General features: G+C 58.7%; 2 protein-coding genes across 6 annotated transcripts; one reads left to right on the forward strand and one right to left on the reverse strand.

Annotated features, from left to right (window-relative positions):
* The first annotated feature begins 302 nt into the window (after positions 1–302).
* On the forward strand, positions 303–3689 carry ZDHHC12 (zinc finger DHHC-type palmitoyltransferase 12). 4 transcript variants are annotated; one of them, XM_025475376.3, is made up of 5 exons: positions 303–464; positions 1885–2021; positions 2414–2491; positions 2681–2847; positions 3057–3258. In XM_025475376.3, the coding sequence occupies exons 1-5, from the start codon at positions 365–367 to the stop codon at positions 3256–3258; spliced, it is 684 nt and encodes a 227-aa protein (XP_025331161.1). In that variant the 5' UTR covers positions 303–364. The 4 variants fall into 4 exon arrangements, with proteins under 4 accessions (XP_025331161.1, XP_025331157.1, XP_025331159.1 ...); XM_025475372.3 differs by having other exon boundaries at positions 304–464; positions 3035–3689; XM_025475374.3 differs by having other exon boundaries at positions 304–464; positions 2684–2847; positions 3035–3689.
* On the reverse strand, positions 3626–14762 carry PKN3 (protein kinase N3). 2 transcript variants are annotated; one of them, XM_049115010.1, is made up of 22 exons: positions 14261–14762; positions 11916–12156; positions 11553–11698; positions 10971–11082; positions 10752–10879; positions 10361–10544; positions 9319–9465; positions 9127–9236; positions 8877–9020; positions 8432–8507; positions 8179–8347; positions 7883–7985; positions 7714–7781; positions 7373–7436; positions 7135–7226; positions 6595–6771; positions 5842–5904; positions 5665–5741; positions 4688–4830; positions 4491–4598; positions 4224–4304; positions 3626–4128 (listed from the first exon to the last, which is right to left on the reverse strand). In XM_049115010.1, exons 1-22 carry the CDS (start codon positions 14468–14470, stop codon positions 3916–3918), a joined length of 2856 nt encoding a protein of 951 aa, XP_048970967.1. In that variant the 5' UTR covers positions 14471–14762; the 3' UTR covers positions 3626–3915. The 2 variants fall into 2 exon arrangements, with proteins under 2 accessions (XP_048970967.1, XP_035576972.1); XM_035721079.2 differs by lacking the exon at positions 14261–14762 and adding an exon at positions 13299–13742.
* Between the last annotated feature and the right edge of the window lie 2913 nt (positions 14763–17675).

The raw sequence follows: 17675 nt of genomic DNA on the forward strand, positions 1-17675 counted from the left end.
GCCCAGGGGCCTGTACGCATGCGCGAGCCGTAAGGCTGGGGAGGGCGGGGCGAGAGCCCGAGGGGGCGGGGCCGACACTCGCGCCTGCTCCCCGGCTTTCGAAACTTACCTGCCTGGCGGGTGGGGGCTGGGGTTGGGGGAGTTACCCGCTGCGCGCGCGCCGGCCCCGCCCTCCACCTCTTCAGGCACCTGTTGGCTCGAGGGCTTCCTCGGGCGCAGCTGCCATCCAATAGACAGCCTCCCCGACCCAGTCAGGCCCCGCCCACTCCCTGGCTCCACCAATCCTCGGGCGGCCGCGTCCCCTCTCCCTCGGAGGGCCCGCCCCTCCAGGCGCCTCTTCCGGGTGGGGCCCGGGGCGGAGGAGATGGCGCCCTGGGCGCTCCTCAGTCCTGGGGTCCTGGTGCGGACCGGGCACACTGTGCTGACCTGGGGGATCACGCTGGTGCTCTTCTTGCACGATACCGGTGAGCCGGACCCCGCGCGACCCCGGACCCACCCGATCCCGCGTGATTTCCCAGACGTTTGGGTCTCCTGCTGAAAACCCCAGAAATCCTGGGATTCACCCCATTTCCGCCAGCTCCTGAGCCTCCTCCCCATCTATCATTCCAAGAGCCACCTGTCTTCTGCCTAGTACCCAGTTCATCCCTAATTAGTCCCAGCATCTTCCTGATGCCGCCAGATGCCCTGTGCATCCCAGGACTCGTCCCGCGCCCACCAGAGCCGACGACCGACCTGAGCCCCCGTCCCCCCTGATCCCGGGACCCACCCGACCCTTCCCGGGAACTGACACCCAACCGTCCCCCCGTAAGATTCCAAGGATCTAGTAGATCAAGGACTGGCATCCGGCCCACTTCAGGGGCCACCAGCTGCCCTGGTCCAGGCTCCCTGTCCTGAACACCGAGGGGAGTGGCCATACTCACTTCTTGCCCCCAGGTTCTCATCCACCCCACTGACCCGAACCCGCTAACATCTTCCCCCTCTTCCCCCCCTGCCAGGCTGCCTCCAACCCGAGTTCTCAGCCACCCTCCCTGCCTGCAAGGGTAGCCCCACTCCCCTCTCCTTGCTCCAGCCTCAGCTCCTGGACTGGGGGGTGTTGTCACTTTCCTCCCAAGACCTTCTCGAGCTTCTTCCACCATCTTCACCCTTCAGCCTAAAAACCTGCTCCATCTCTCCATCAAAAAGGACCCCCAACCCATCTTTCCTTCTCTGCTGCTTTTCACAATCAAGGGGCCCCAGAGTTGTCCACATTCTGTCATCTAACTGTCCTGTGCGTGCCCCTCACTCCTCACCCCCGCCCCCCCCCCCAAATCCTGATTCACCCCCATGAGCTGGGCCTTCCCTGGCCTGGCCCTCCTCTGTCTCTATCTCATACACATATCAGACCTGGCTGGTCTCACCATCATGGAGCCAAGGCAGGGACCCCTCCTCCCTCTCCCCTACATCCAGTCAAGTCTGGCCCCTTCACCGCCTCACCCCTTATCTACCCATCTTTTTGTCTCCACTATTCCTGCCAGTATCCCTGTCTGGCTACCCTCCTCTCCCTCCTGGATAGGCACTCTGTCTCCAGGCTTCCCCCTGCTCCCCCATCCATCTTTTCTCCAGCAGCAGGAGGGTTTTAAGAAACAGATCTGACCCTATAACTTTCCATGGTTCCTATTGCCCTCCAGATAAAATGCAGATGAACTTTTTTTTTTTTTTTGCTGGGCCCAGACTTCTCCCTCCTGTACCCTATGTAGTGTCCACACTTGACCACTCATTAAACCCCATCTCCAAGCCTTTGCTCAGCCAGGGACACAGTCCCCACCTCCAACTACACCTCCTACACACAGCTTCCTCCTGTTTGGCTCTGGCCCCAGACTCACTCTCGTCCTCCGGCCTCTCCAGCGCTGCGGCAGTGGGAAGAGCAGGGAGAGCTGCTCCTGCCCCTCACCTTCCTGCTCCTCGTGCTGGGTTCCCTGCTGCTCTACCTGGCCGTGTCGCTCATGGACCCAGGCTATGTGAATGTCCAGCCCCAGCCCCAGGTAACTGGGGTGGGGGAGTGTGTGCCTGAACCCTCTCCCTCCCACCAACAGGACACCCAAGACTGCTGTGATGGTCTCATGGCAGGATCTGTGCAGAGCGCTTTTCTGGGGGCACCTCAGTGAATCCTCTTAGCAGCCCTAGAACCCCATCCCCTACATCCGATTACCATGAGGAAATCGCCAAGGCCCAGGGAGCAGATACAAGTGGCAGAGGTCACAGGGCTTCCCTGGGGCTTCCCTGGGACCGGAGCTCTCTGCCCCACCCTACCACTCCATTATGCAGGGGATGGTTTCCCACCCATGCATACCCAGAAATGAGCTAGTCCCCAAGGAAAACCTGTGCATCTGTCTCCCAAGGGGACCCCATCTTATGCCCCATCTCCTACTTTCAGGAGGAGGCCAAGGAGGAGCAGACAGCCATGGTTCCTCAAGCCATCCCCCTTCGGCGCTGCAGATACTGCCTGGTGCTGGTGGGTGCAGGGACCTTCACGGGAGGGCGTGGGGACTGGGCCAAGACTCCCTGACCTCCTGCCCCCGTGCCGTGGCCTCATCCAGGAAGGCCTCCAGATTGAAGCCCCAGCCTCATAACTTCATCACTTCTCTCAGTGTTGGGCCCGCAGGGGAGCTGGCATTGAGCACACCTCCCTCCCTGCCCACAGCAGCCCTTGCGGGCCCGGCACTGCCGGGAGTGCCGTCGCTGTGTGCGCCGCTACGACCACCACTGCCCCTGGATGGAGAACTGCGTGGGAGAACGCAACCACCCGCTCTTCGTGGCCTACCTGGCGCTGCAGCTGGTGGTGCTTCTGTGGGGCCTGTACCTGGCATGGTGGGTTCCCCTACTGCCCTGGGTTTGGGGGAGGGCCGCAGCAATGTGCCTGCAGGGTGGAGAGAGCCAGGACTCCCTCTTCTGTCCAGGGCCTCCAACCTTCTCCCAAGAGGCCTGCCCGCCGGGGCTCCCTGGGGCCGCCCTGCCCTCCCCCAGCCTGGGTCCCCATCTCTATCCTGCCCTGCAGGTCTGGCCTCCATTTCTTCCAGCCCTGGGGGCTATGGCTGCGGTCCAGCGGGCTGTTGTTTGCCACCTTCCTGCTGCTCTCCGTCTTCTCTTTGGTGGCCAGCCTGCTCCTCGCCTCACACCTCTACCTGGTGGCCAGTAACACCACCACCTGGGAGTTCATCTCCTCGCACCGCATTGCCTACCTCCGCCAGCGCCCCAGCAACCCCTTCGACCGCGGCCTGACCCGCAACCTGGCCCACTTCTTCTGCGGATGGCCCTCAGGGTCCTGGGAGGCCCTCTGGGCCGAGGGAGAGGAGGAGGAGGAGGGCGGCAGCCAGGCTGTTTAGGAGGGCGTGGGAGGGAAGGCCACCAACTTGTGCCTGAAAACCAAACGGGCTGCACCCAGCTGCGGTCAGCCCTCGGAAAGCCTGGGGTTCTTCACTCCTGCTCGCTCCTCCCAGGCCTCAGAGCAGAGCTGAACGACAGAACCCCTGCCTCAGTGGGCAGTTCTGCCTTCCAAAGGAAGAAGGGGAGGCAGGGGACCTGTGGGGGGCTCAGGCACAAGCAACCTGGGCTTGGAGGCCCCCCACACACCAGGATGCCTCCAGTGCACAGTTTTATAAGTTTAATAATCCATAAAGCGAGTCAAGTATTAAAAAAAATACCAAACCAAACTGCTCCTCACTGCCTGCCCTTTCTGGTCCAGGTCTCAGTGAAGGAGGGAGCTGGGGTGGGGGTGAGGGAGGAGGGGACATTCTGCCCAGTGACCAAGCAACACCCCCCACAGCAGCCCCGCCGCTGCCACGTCAAGGCCCGAGACCCACAGAGAACCTGTGAGGCCCGGGCCTCCAGAGCAGGGCAAGCAGCTGGGCGGACAGGGTGGACTCGCCAGAGAGGCCGTCAGGGCCCCAGGAATCCCTCTGACACAAAGTCGAAGTCCCGGAAGGCGGCCTGCTGGCGGGCAGTCAGGGGGCTGCGGGGGTCCGGCGGGGTCAGGGCCGGTGGTAGCCCCGTGAACTCGCCCTCGAAGTAACGCAGGTCCGTAGGGCCACACAGTGTGGGCAGGAAGGGGGGCCGGACGGTACGGGCGAGCAGGGCCTGCCAGTCGGTGGTCTGGGGGCGAGGGCAGAGCTGCCTGAGAGGGCAGAACAGCAGCCCACGTGGCCCCGCGCCACCGCCCACCGTGCCAGGCACCCAGGACCACTCACCCTGAAGAAAGGCTGGGTCTTGATCTCTTCTGCATCCTGCTCACCTGCCCCCAGGCGCTGCTCCGGGCACTTCTGGAGGAGCTGGGCAAAAGGACAGAGGCCCATGGAGGGCGCTTTTGGGCCCATGCACTGCCCGCCTCCCCACGTACCCCAAGTGAGCTGGGCCACAGGGCCCCCAAGAGAATGGGTGGTGAAGGGGCAGCCCGCGAGCCACAGAGCGGCAGCCCAGCCCCACCCTTCCCCTGCCCCTGCCCCTGCAGTGATTACCTTCTGAATTAGCTCGAGACCTTGCACCGATAGAAAGTGGGGATATGGGGCATCGGCATTGACGATGCAGTCAAATACCTCCTCCTCAGTGTCCCCGGGGAATGGGCACTGCGGGGGAACAGAGCTCAGCAGGGTGCATGAGCCACCCCCGCCCCGCCCCAGCCTGCAGGCCCCAGCAGCCTGGGGCTGGCACTCACCTCTCCCACCAACATCTCATAGAGCAGCACACCCAAACCCCACCAGTCCACGGCCCGTGTGTAGGCCTCCTGGGTCAGCACTTCTGGGGCCAGGAACTCTGGGGTGCCGCAGAAGGTGCTTGTCCGGTCCCCAAAGCCGATTCCTGCAAACCAGCACCCACACTGATGCCGGCCTGCTGCATCTCATGCACATCACCTCAGTGGGTGTAAGAATGAACAGCCAACCCTTATGACCTCAGGTACCGAACCCCACACCGAGCCCTGCCCCATGTCCTCAGAGGTGGGAGCGGTTTCTATGCCACCCGACAGGAAGAAGTGGAGCCCCAGACAAGTTTCCATGCTAAGGTCATGAAGGAAATGGAGAATCCGGTACCCTCTTCCTTTTTTTTTTTAATTTTATTTATTTATTCATGAGAAACAGAAAGAGAGACATAGGCAGAGGGAGAAGCAGGCTCCTCACAGGGAACCCGATGTGGGATTCGATCCCTAGACCCTGGGATCAGGCCCTGAGCCAAAGGCAGAGGCTCAATCATTGAGCTACCCAGGAGTCCCTGATGCCCTCTTCCACTCTGAGTACAGTCTCTCCCTCTGGCTAAGGGCAAGCTGTGGCTCTTTAAGAGGCTCTAGGGCTGGGCAGCCCAGGTGGCCCAGGGGTTTAGCGCCACCTTTGGCCTAGGGTGTGATCCTGGAGACAGGGGATGGAGTCCCACATCGGACTCCCTGCATGGAGCCTGCTTCTCCCTCTGCCTATGTCTCTGCCTCTCTCTCTCTCTCTCTCTCTCTGTCTGTCTCTCATGAGTAAATAAATAAATCTTAAAAAAAAAAAAAAAAAGAGGCTCTAGGGCTGAGAAGGAAAAACCAGCATGTCCAGCTGGTTCCTAGAATGAAGGCTGGGGTGGGGGCCACTCACCAATGACCCTGCTGGCCTGTGCTGGGCAAGATCAGTGGACAGGGGATCCTGGACGGGAGGCACTCACCTTCCTTACAAAGCCCAAAGTCCGCAATCTTCAGGAAACCCTGGGCATCCAGCAGAAGGTTATCCAACTTTAGGTCCCTGAGGGTGCGGGGGCAGATCAAAGGGGCCCTGGAACATCACGGGGGAAGGCAGCTGCTGCCCCTTCACCTACGCCCCCAGCACCACCAGGGCAAGTTACCTGTAAATGATTTTCTTCTCATGTAAGAACTGCAACCCGAGGATGACACAAGCCAGGTAGAACCTGTGGGTGGTGTCGGGGGAAGCTCAGGCCCAGGCCTGAGGGGGGCAGGGCAGGGAGACACCAGGATGGCCATGGCCTGGGCATCTCTGGATGTCCCAGCCAGAGTCAGACTGGATGAGAGACCAAGGGGAGCCCACACCAGGGGTGGGGGTTGCAGAGAGCAGGTGCTTCTCCAGACAGTGGCCTACCCTTCGATTATGCCAGGAATGATGCCATGTGTTCTTATGCCTTACTCTCTCCCACATCCTCCCAGCCACCTGCAGCTGATGCTTCTCACATCTGTTTCTAAAAAGAGGAACTGACTAGGGCAGTGAGGCCCCTGGGGTCACATAGGTAGTGGCAGACCCAGACTCCAGAGCCTGCATTCTGGTGGGCAAGATAAACTCCAGCTGCCAGTCACTTACTATACACTGGCTCCTGTGCTCAACAATTTACAAACATTGCATCCATCTTACCCAACAAAGCTGCGAAATAGTTATCAGCCCCATTCGCAGTGACGTAAACTGAGGCCCGAAGTTACAAAGCTGTGACAGTCTATGAGAGCTGCCAACCAGCATTTGAACCGAGGCTTCCTTGACTCCACATGCTCCTCTGCTGCCGGGTACCCTCAGGGAAGCAGGATGAAGGGAGCGGACAGAGGCAACCGGGGAAGGCTTGCTAGAAGAGGCGGCAAGATAGATGGGAACGCACCGGGCATGGGGCTCAGGGAAGACATCCTCATGGATCTGCATCATGAGGTCACCACCAGGTGCAAACTCTGTCACAAAGCATGCGTGGCTGGAGGTCTGGAAGCAGGCGAGGAGGGAGAGCAGGAAGGGGTGCCCCGTGCGGCCCACGGCTTCCAGGATGCGTTTCTCGCAATACAGGCTGTGGTGGGGGGGAGGGGGCATTTGGAGGGAAGGAAGACCTCTGCTGGCTGTGCCCTGCCACCCACACAACACCCTCGGCTCTCTGGGCCTTCAGTCAAAGTGCCAGGCACTTTGATGAGTGATGAGTTCTCTCTACAGTGAGAGTGATGATTTCTACGTATCAGGCAGAGAGAAGAGGGGACCTGCCCAAGGGCACATGGTTAACAACTGCAGGTGCTAAAGACAGAGCCCAGGACTGGCCGGCGCCAGAGGTCACCTCTTCAAAGCCCCAAGAGCACTCAGCTGCCTTCCGGTGCCACTGGCCAGGCCAGCCATCCGGGGTCCCAACCGGGGCCGGGTGCCCACTGGCCCGACTACACACCTCTCCATCTCGTCCCGGCTCAGCACCTCCTGCTTCTTGAGCGCTTTGATAGCGTAGTATTTCCCCGTGCCCTTGAATTGCACCAGGAGGACCTGGGCACCAGAGAGAGCTTGGGCTTCAGGCGGACAGCACAGGGCAGCTTCCCCCACCCCACTACCCCATGGATCACAGCATCCTCCCAGCTAAGGTGCTGGGGCCTCCTCACCCCCCCACACAGTTCCCCACCTCAGCCCACTACCTTCCCAAAGTGTCCCCGGCCCAGCACGGCCAAGCAGCGGAAGTCCTGAAGCCGGGGGGGTTTCCTGCAAGAGAGGCATAGGAAGACAAGAGATGCTCCAAACTCTCTGTGCCCAGCCCCGGGCTGTCCCCACCAATGAGGCTGCAAAGCCTGGGGATGGGGGTGGGGGTTCCTGGGACAGTGGTTTCCTAGAGTCTGGAAAGCAGCTGGAGCTCAATAATGTGGGTTTAGTGAGTAAGAATCTGAGAGCAAGGAATATCAGATGATGTCTGAATGGACACACAAACACCCAAGTGAGTAGATAGATGTCTCAAGCATAAAAGTGGGCCTGCCGGGGGTACCTGGCGGCTGAGGCTGGAGGAGACGACCCAAGTTGCGTCCTGGGCTCCATGTGGGGGCGTTTGGTGCGCTGTGAGGGCAGAGGGGCTCAGAGCAGAGCAGGGCTTCCTTCTGTCCCACCAGCCCTGCCATCCTTATCCGGGCAGCCCCCGGGCCTCAGCACCCCCTCACCGGTATCTCCTCGGAGGTTGGTTCCCGGGGCAGGTAGAGGCGTGGGGGCTTGGGCGGGGGCCTCATCTCTTCTCCCAAGGGGCTCTTCTTGGGTGGGACATTACTATGTGGAGAAAGTAGACACATGGCAGGGCACAGGCAGATGGAATAGCCATAGGGACAAACACACGGCGATGCCAGAGACAGACAGATGGAGGATCAGAGGGTGAGTGACGGGAACAGAACAACACCAATTGCACCTGGAGAGAGGCAGATGTGGCAGAGAAGAGGGCGGCTGAGGCGGGGTGGCTCCTCACCTGGGCGAGGCAGGCTCGGCAGCTCCCCGGGGTGTGGCTGGAGTCTGGGGACATGCTTTGGGGGGGCTGATTGTGCTTGGGGAGCTGCAGGGGGGCAGCAGGCTCATGACCAAGCGTCCCCAGGCCGCCATGCTGAGATTCATCTGGGAAGCTCTCAGAAAGTCCTGACCTGGGACAAAAGGAGGACTCAGTCCTGGGGCCCCCAATAGCCCCTGCCCTGCCCCCTAACTGCACAGCCGTCTCCTGGCCACACCTCTGCGTTTAGAGAAAATGCGTTTCTGCCTCTGTAGCCGGGGCCTCCTCTCAATGACAGGGTCACAGAAGGTCACCTGCAGGGGGCAGAGGGCAGGGCTGGAGACAGGTCCCTTCCCATCCCACCTGCCATCAGGGTACCTCCCTGGTTCCCAGGATCTCGGCCTGAGCCCCAGCATCAATGATGCAAGAGCCAGAGGGGTCCAGAGGAGAGGCACTTGTCCAGGGTCACAAATGAGGCCAGATAGTCTGGACCAAGATGTGGGCCTCTAGATTCCCATGCAGTCCCCAGACAAGGGCTGGGAACCCATAGTCCTGGAGCCCTGCTCCCTCGGGGCCCCAGTTTCCCCTCCTACGTGTGGATGGATGAGTCACATTGTTTTGAAGGCCCTTCTAACTCCGACGGAGCTGGGGCCTATCAGGTCAGAGGGCAGGGTCTGGGGCACCTGGGCAAAGAGCAGCCCCTGTGGCACCAGACTGATGGAGAGCTGGTGACAGGCATTGTCCAGGAAGTCCTCCAGCCGCAGGAAGGCCACGCCACACAGCTGCCGCCAGTCCCGCCAGCGCACCCCGATCTCCAGCTCCCGGGCCTACGTTGGGAGGGCCAGGTTGAGGAGTGGGGCATGGCACATGCCCCTACCTGGCCGGCCTTCCGCCCCCTGGCCTAAGGTCATGCCTGCCCACCCCAGGGCTCACCCGCTCCAGGGGGACAATAAACATCTGGTCCCAGGACTGCTTGGCCACCGGCGCCCAGCCAGTCTGGCCCACGCCACGGTTGTCCACTTTCAGCACAGCCATCACCTCACCTGCCAGGCCAGATAGGGGGCTCAGAGCCAGCAAGGAGCGGAGGTCCTTTGCTGCCCCCAGCTCCCTGCGGCCCCTACTCACTGGCCAGATCTCCTCCTCCACGCTGAGGCTTGGCCCTGCCCCGGAGCCAGCCCTGGGAGGGGCTCCCGGCCAGTGCAGCTGCTGGGGACCGTCCGGGGACAGCCTTCAGCAGCTGCTCACAGCCCAGGAGGCGGACCTCCAGTGTCCCTGCGGGGAGCACGCAAGAAACACTGTCAGTGCCATTCTCTCACTGCCACAGCCAGGTCCCCTGGGACCGCAGGAAACCTACTTTCTCTCAATGATGTCTGAACCCAGACCTTGCCCACATTAGTTGGGGTATTTAGCCAGGTGACAGGATATAAGGTGGCTCCAAGTAGCCAGACAACTTCTAGGCCTTTTTAGCAAGCCATACCCCCGCCCCGCCTTCCCTAACTTGTCTACTTGGCCAACTCCCAGAAGCCCTTCAAGGCTACATGTAGACACCACCTCCTCCAGGAAGCATTCCTTGATTCCTTCTCAGCTCTGCTCACAATGGGAGCTGGCCCGTCCAACCCTGAACCAGCTCTGAGCAGGAAGGTGCCGGGCTCTCTGGCTGGCACTGTGTCCCGCGTAGGAAGTTCAGGGTTTCCAAAGTCAGCATGCTTAAATTATTTGTTGATTACAATTCAGCTACAATTCAGACAAATTCAGCTCAGGGATAAGAAAGAACTTCCTAGTAGTCCAGACTGCCCAGGACTGGTTACCAAAGGCCTCCAGGGCTGTGAGCTCCCCTAACACCGGCACTCTTCACATTGTCATCATGGTTTCTCATTTTGATAACAGCTTCACCGACCACGTTTGGACGATGCCGGCACTGTGCCTAGCACATCACAGGTGACAACTCACTGAATTTCACAGCAACCCTACAAAGTAGGTGCTATTATCATCCCCATTTGACAGAACATTAAGCTGAGTCCAGAGAGTGGAAGTCTGTTGCCCGTGTTCACAGAGCTAGAGGGTGGTGGGACCAGAATCAAAACTCTCTAAAGTCCTCCCCCTCTGTGTTTCAGGGTACCCTTTGCAAGAAAAGGGGAGCCCTGAGGTGAGAGGGACTCCTGGCTACCTGTCATGGCGGTGGGCTTCACAAGCACCCCTGAAGGCTGAGGGTTCCCAGACACGGCCGTCCGCAGCTCCCGGGCCACCCGGCCACGCAGAGGATGAGCAGGAGGTAGTCCCTCCAGCAGCTGCTCCAAGGCCAGTCGCAGCAGGTCCAGTTTCTGGGAGGACTCCTGGAGCTGGGCCTGGGCCTGCAGGGCAGATAAGGGGAGGGGGCACAGGCCCGTGACACACAGGTTGGGGCTGGGGACAGCAGCTCGGACCACCTGGAGACACACACACGCCCTGGCCGCCACGAGGTCTAGACACAGTGGGCTCCCTGTTCCCACCCGGCACAGCCATCCCGCAGTGCGGAGGGCGCAGAGAGGGGCAGTGGTGAGAGGGCGTCACGGTCTGACCTCGGCCAGGGCCTTCCGGTCTTGAGTCCGCTGGCCACCCAGTAGCTTCACCACGTTCTTGGCACCCTCGGCCACAGCAGCCTCAATATGCAGCCGATGTCTTAGCTCCTCTGCCAGCAGCTCGGGACCTGGGAGGAGGCAGTCAGCTCTGAGGCCCATGCCCTGCTCTGCCCGGCCCGGCCCGGCCGGCCGGCCCCTCCCAGCTTCTCAAAGCCTCACCTGGTTCAGGGGACCCACTGGCTTCCAGGCTGCTGATCTTCATTCGCAGTAGAGCCACCTTCAGCTGGCTGTCCCGCAGCATCTGCTGGGCAGCTGCCAGGAGCTTCCTCTCCTGTGGGGTCATGAGGTATGCCCTCGTCGCACCCAGGCCAGCCCAGGGCCTCCCTGGTCAGACCAAGGCTGAAGCCAAGCCTCCCTCATCAGCCTAGGTCTGGGGCAGAGCCTTCTCCACCAGATGAGACAGGGCTGGGGTCAAACTTCTCCAATCATGTCAGAGCCAAGCTCCCCACATCATGCTGGGAGTTGGGGCTGCGAGTGGACCTTCCCTATTAGACCCAGAACAGGGCCTGGGGTTTCCCCATTAGACTGAGTTGTGCCTTCTCTGTTAAATTAGGGGTCCAAGCCATGCCTTCCCCACCAAGCTAAGATTTGGGGCTATGGCTCCTCTATCAGACTAATAGTTGAGACTATGTCTCCCTTAATAGGTCATTGGCTAGGTTGCATTCCCTATAGGGGCTGGGGCAGCACCTCCCCTACTAATCCGAGAGCCACATCTCTCCCCACAGACCCCGGGAGCCTTACCTTGGGCGTGCCGTTGGCATATGTATGCGTCATATTCTCTGCCCCCTGCTTCACCTTCAGCTCCACCTGCAGCTGTCTCTGGAGAGCCTCCAGGTGCCGAGCCCTGGGCTGCTCTGCAGGTGGCTGGGGTCCCAGGGCCACAGGTTCTGTGCAGTGTGGGGTACATGAAGCGAAGCCCTTACCCAGAGCCAGGAGCCCCCTACTCTATGGCCTTGCTGTCTCCTCCCCTCCCCTCCTGGGCAGGGGGACACCTGAGAAGGCTATGAGATTGGTCAGGACCAAGGTTGAGAAGCTGGCTGGGTAGACCTCCCCAGCACCTCCTGTCCCCGAGGGCCCGAGGGTCCGCTCAGACTCCACACTCACCAGCCTGGCCAGGCCCAGGGCCGGGCAGCAGGATGCGTGCATGCAGCGCCCTCAGCTCTCCGTGAAGCTGCTCCAGGCGGCGATTGGAGGAGCGCAGGAGCTGCTGCACATGGCCCAGGTGGCGGCGGTCTGTGGCTACCCTCCGCAGGTTCTCTACACCCTCCTTGATTTTCAGCTCCTTCTGGATGGCACGGCGGATCGCCTCTTTCTCATCCTCCGGGGGCCGCTGGTTGGCCCCAGGCTGTGGAAGGGCAGAGCAATAATGGTCCCGTCCCCAGCCACCAGCGGCCTCAGGTGCCCACAGATGGAAGGAGAGGGAGGCACGCCCAGCAGCCAGGGTGGACACCCGGGGCTTGGGAGGCATCTCTGACTTTCCAGCTAGTATCCCCAGGCCAGATGCAAACCCCAAGACTAGGCATCCTGCCCACGCTCCTGTCCTCTGCCACTAGGGAGGAGGGAGAGGGAGAAATTGTCAACATTTACAGGCAACTCTTGAACAACATGGGTTTGAACTGCACAGGTCCACCTTATAAGCAAATTGTTTTTGATCATACAGTACAGGGCTGTAAATGTATTTTCTCTTCCTTATGATGTTCTTAATAACATTTCCCTTTTTTCTAGCTTCTTTTATTGTAAGAACACAGTATAGAATACACATAACGTACAGAGTATGTGTTAGTCCACTGTTGATGTTATCGGTAAGACTTTTGGTCACTGGTAGGCTACTGGTAGTTAAGGTCTGGGGGAGTCAAAAGTCATACGCAGATTTGCAACTCATGGCAGGTGGGGTGTGTCAGTGCCCCAGACCCCTGGGTTGTTCAGGGTCTGTCTCAGAACTTTGCAGACACTGGTCTGTGGATCCTCACGACAATCCCATGAGGTTGGTATAGTTATGATCCCCATTTTACAAATGGGGAAGCTGAGACACAGAGAGGTTAAGCAACGTGCCCAAAGTCACAACACCGAAGAGGGGATGCCACCTTCCTTCCCCCTTGCCAGTCACGCTTAATCAGGATGCTCTCTCTAAGACTGCGATTCTGAGATTTGGGGCCAAATTTGAGGCCAGAAAAGAGGCTAGGGAACCCCCCAAGGTCACACAGAGAGGGCAGCCAGAGGCCTGAGTAGGGGCCAGGGATGTTCCCTCAGGTAGCCAAGCAGAGACACGGAGAGGGGCTGAGGAGGTCTCCCGGGGCCATTCCCAGCTCAGCTACTGGGAGGAAGCAGAGGCTTTCTCACTATTTCACCCCAGGTGGGAGCAAAAAACAGAAAAATCTCTTTCTCAGAAGCTAACATTTCAAACCAACCAGTGCCAAAGCTGACCTCTGTCCAGAGTAACCCACAATGCCCCCGACCCCAAGGGCTCCTGCGGGACTTCCACCTTACCTCTCGGCTCTCCATCTCCTGAGCCCAGTGTTAAAGGTTGTCACCCCAGTCTCAGGGCCCCCCCCTACTCCAGGCCTCTGTTGGCCTGGTAGTCAGAGGGCAGGGGCGGGGCTCAGGAAATCCTTTGAGGGCCCTAGGCCAGAGGGCCAGAGCCAAAGGCCTGAGCAAACAAAGATCCCATGGAGCAGGGGGCCTGGCCACCGGGGTCCTGAGTCACCCAGCTGCGCTGCTGGGCGGAGGTTCACAGGAAATCGGAAAATGTGCACAAGCTGCTGCTGGAACAGGCGGAGGGACCTCCGGAAGAAGGGAGTGGGAGGGGGCAGATGCAGTGCTTAGGGCTGTCTAGGCCCTTGGGGTGGGGGCACTCGAGCCTTGTGGAGGACACTCCACCCTTGAGCATACCCCCACCTCCTGTCTGCTCTGGGCGGACATACACACCTCTCCCTTGCTGCTCTACAGCTGGGACCCCACCCCATTCGCTCTGAATAGACCTCCACCCCTCCCTCCCCAATAACAAACACACGGCTTTGGCTGCTGTGTCCACCAGCACCTACTGCCAGCACTGGCAGGATCCCAGCCTCCCTGCCATTTGGACTAGAACCCTGTGTACGCGAAGGTTCCCACCCAGGTGCTGGGCAAGGCCCTCCGGCCCGGCCAAACCCCACATGCCTTCGTGATCCGGGTAGGACCACCCCCCCAAGAGCCCAGGGACTGGTGCCCCCCTGGGCTCTCTTCTCCCTGCACACTCGGATTCCTCTCCACGCAGGACCGGCCCCAGTGCGCCCCAGCGCCCCCCTTTGCTTTCTAGGTCGATTCCCATCGGCCTTCCAGTCCTACCGGGAAGAGCCGATTTTAGGCAACTTTGGCGCCCATGCTGGTGGCCCTGACTGCTGGCCTGACCAGAGGCTCTGAGTCCCTAGGGGGTGATCTGGGGGCGTTTTCAGGGGACATGAACGACTCACCCCCGTGCTCAGGTCTGCCCTGCGAGGTGCAGCGAAGCCCGGGGCCGGGACTGAGAAGGGACCCGGGAGGGGATGCGGGTCGGACCTGGGGGTCGCGGCCGGGGCTCGGGGTGCCCGCGGCGTGCACGAGGCTCCCCGGCGCCCTGGGCCCGCGCCCGCAGCCCGGCCTCCGCGGGCGCCGTCCACCTGCCGCGGCGCCCCCTCCTCCATGGCGCCGCTCCGGCCGCTCGGCCCCTCCTCTCGCCCACTGCGGTTCCGGAAGCCCCGGCCCCTCCGCCAGGACTTTCAAACTTGAAACTTCCCGGGAAGCGGAGCCCGAGCCGCGGGATCGGGCGCCCCCTCCCGAGGCCGGCTGGCGCTCGCGGGCCCCGAGATGAGCGCCGCCTGTCGGCCGCCAGGGTCTGCGCCCGGGACCCCAGGGCTCCAGCCGACGCCCCGCTGGCTCCGGGGCCCCGCGTCCGTCCTGAGGCCGCAGTCCCCGGCCCGGGATAGAAGTGCGGGGAGGGACACCTCCCGGGCCGGGGTTCGCCAGCTGCCCAGAGGGGTCGGGGGCGACAGCGCCGCCTGCCGGCCGCCGGACACTGCCCGTGGGGCCGGCTCAGCCCCTTCCTCCGAGCCGTGCCACCACCTGGTTCCCGCCCGCAGCCTTCTCCTCGTCTTAGATCCTTGGTGACAAGTGGGTTAATCCCAAACCCGTCACCCTCACGGAGTCTTGTCCCTGTCTAGAGTCACTACTATAAGAACGTCTGCAACTGAAAGAAAGTAAAGCCTCCCCCAAACCCTCCCAAATTACAAACCATGGATGAATAAACCAAACATCTCAGGCTCCGCCACTCAACCACAGTGGAGCTTTCTGGGTCGGCCAGGGCTTCCCTTGTCCTCAAGAATCCACCCAAACAGAAGACACACACCGTAGGAAAGAACCACTATTTCAGGAAAGCCGACCAGTGGGCACCAACTGACCTGGCAGCGGCTTGCCTGTATAGGAATTCTGGTATCCTGTGCTAACTGGCACCCTGTGCCAGGACTTCACTGGAAGGAGCCTGGCCCAAGGGTCTGGAGGTGAGTGGGGATCAAACATGGAAGGTGGCCGATTTGATGACTCGGAACAGGTGCCTTCCTGTACTTTTACTGAAGGAAATCATGTCAGTTGCACTTTGCTCTGACCACCCTCCCTCCCCAGAGTGGAAAAGGTGATACTGACAAGCCATGACAGTCCTGGGTTGTCCCGCAATGGGAAATCAAGCAGATGACACCAACGTATGCAAGAGCAACTGGGTTCAGTGGGGGGCATGCCTAAATTTCATAATCAGAGGCATGTCCAGGTTGCCAAGGGCTTAGACAACAGCACATAGTAGGCTCTTTTAAATGGGGGTTGAGGGGAATCCCTGGGTGGCTCAGCGGTTTGGCACCTGCCAAACCCAGGGCGTGATCCAGGGCGTGATCCTGGAGTCTCGGGATGGAGTCCCACGTCGGGCTCCCTGCATGGAGCCTGCTTCTCCCTCGGCCTGTATCTCTGCCTCTCTCTGTGTGTCTCTCATGAATAAATCAAATCTTTAAAAAATAATAATAAAAATAAATGAGGGTTGTCATCAAGTTGTGTTGAGTTGAATGTTTAAGCATAATTTAGAGCAAAAAAAGACAATGTTTCTGACTGCTAGTCATAGGACTGAAGGAAAGGACAAAACAAGCTAGTAAAGCTCCTCTTTTCAGCATAATGTCTCTCTCCCATCCTGAGGATCATTTATCTACTACAGCCAAGAAAGCTGAATTATATGAAAGAAGTCAAAATGATTTTCCAAGTTTGCTGTGTGTTCTACTGCTTCGCTGGTCAACAAAGGAAAGGAAGTCAGAAGTAGCAGAATCCATGAACCCCAGGCTGGGCAAACCCACAAGGAAACCAAATCCTAGGCTGATGGAGAAGCCTGACCAAATAGCTTCATCCTTTCTGATGGTACTTCATGAAACTGCTAATTCTTAAGAAAATTGAAGTTCCCTTCACATTCAGCATCCAGTGGGTAGTGAATGGTGCAAACAACTCTCCAGCTAACTGGCGGCTAAAACTGTATAAATATCAACTCAAAGAAATATAAAACTTCCTAGCAGGGCACATTAAAAAAAAAAAAAAAAAAACACAAAACACTTTTTTTTCCTTTCTATACTTCCCTTCCTGGTATGGCAAACATCCGTCTATGTTTAGATTTGCTGCCCTTGGGTAGTAGGGAGTATGCAATATCACCAAGTAATCAAGCTGGCACACTCCCCATTCACTATTCTTGTTCTAACCACAAAACTGCAGTCTTTTCCCTCGGACCTATTAAAAAGTAAACTTCTAAAGTCTTCATGAACACAGCCACGTGTTCAAATGGGAATGCTGGGATTGTGTGTGTGTGGGGGTACTTTTTCCTAATGTAAGATGTCCTCTTTATTTTTTTTTTTTTAAGATTTTATGTATTTATTCATGAGAGACACACAGAGAGAGAAGCAGAGACAGGGGCAGAGGGAGAAGCGGGCTCCATGCAGGGAGCCTGACGTGGGACTCGTTGCCGGGACTCCGGGGTCACGCCCTGGGCTGAAGGCGGCAATAAACTGCTGAGCCATCCAGGGATCCCCAAGGTGTCCTCTTTAAACAATTGGAATGGCTCGTCATTCATCTCCTAAAGAACTTGTCTTGCTCTTCAGAAATCCTGAGTCTACACCTTCTATAACAATTCTGCCTTTTCATAGCAACCTAACCAAAAAGGTCAAAAGCCAAACCTGTTTTCAGGACCAAGTGAAACCCTGAGACTAGTTGTCGAAAAGCAGTAATGGTAAAAACTACCAAATTAATTCAGAAATACAACTGAGTAGGAATCCTCTGACGCCCAGAAGGCCCCCCCAAATCCATCACGTCAAAAACCCATACCTGTTGGCAGCCAGACAGCTAACACAGGTGAGAAAACAGGCCAGATATAAAGCCCATGTCAGAGACAGGCGAGATTCTGGGGACATTTAAAACTCTACATTGTACAGCCAGAGCTGGGAGAAACTGCAGGGCCTGTCACAGAGGTCAGGGAACAGTTAAGTCTTAGAAATCAGAACATGTTGGAGAAACAACCTCAACTGCAGGGATGGGTCTAAAAGAACATTCCTTTAGGTTTGAAATTAACTCTAAGGATAGATTACCAAATAGATACATTATCTATACATTGTCCCCTGTGCCCCTATTCATGTAGTTACTCCCTCATAAGCAGTTTGGCAGTTTTGGAAGATGCCCTCCTCCCAGAGAAACTACAGCAGCCGTTATTTGCCCTTTTCTTTTGAAATGTCCTTGTACCAAAGGAGCTTTAAGCCATTCATTTGGCACTTTCCAAAACACACTGCCCAAAGGCCAGCCTGAGAACTCTTGCAACTGGGTACAAAGCACACTTGCTAC

The sequence above is a fragment of the Canis lupus genome, chromosome 9, assembly GCF_003254725.2.
Source record: "Canis lupus dingo isolate Sandy chromosome 9, ASM325472v2, whole genome shotgun sequence".
Taxonomy (NCBI): Eukaryota; Metazoa; Chordata; class Mammalia; order Carnivora; family Canidae; genus Canis; species Canis lupus.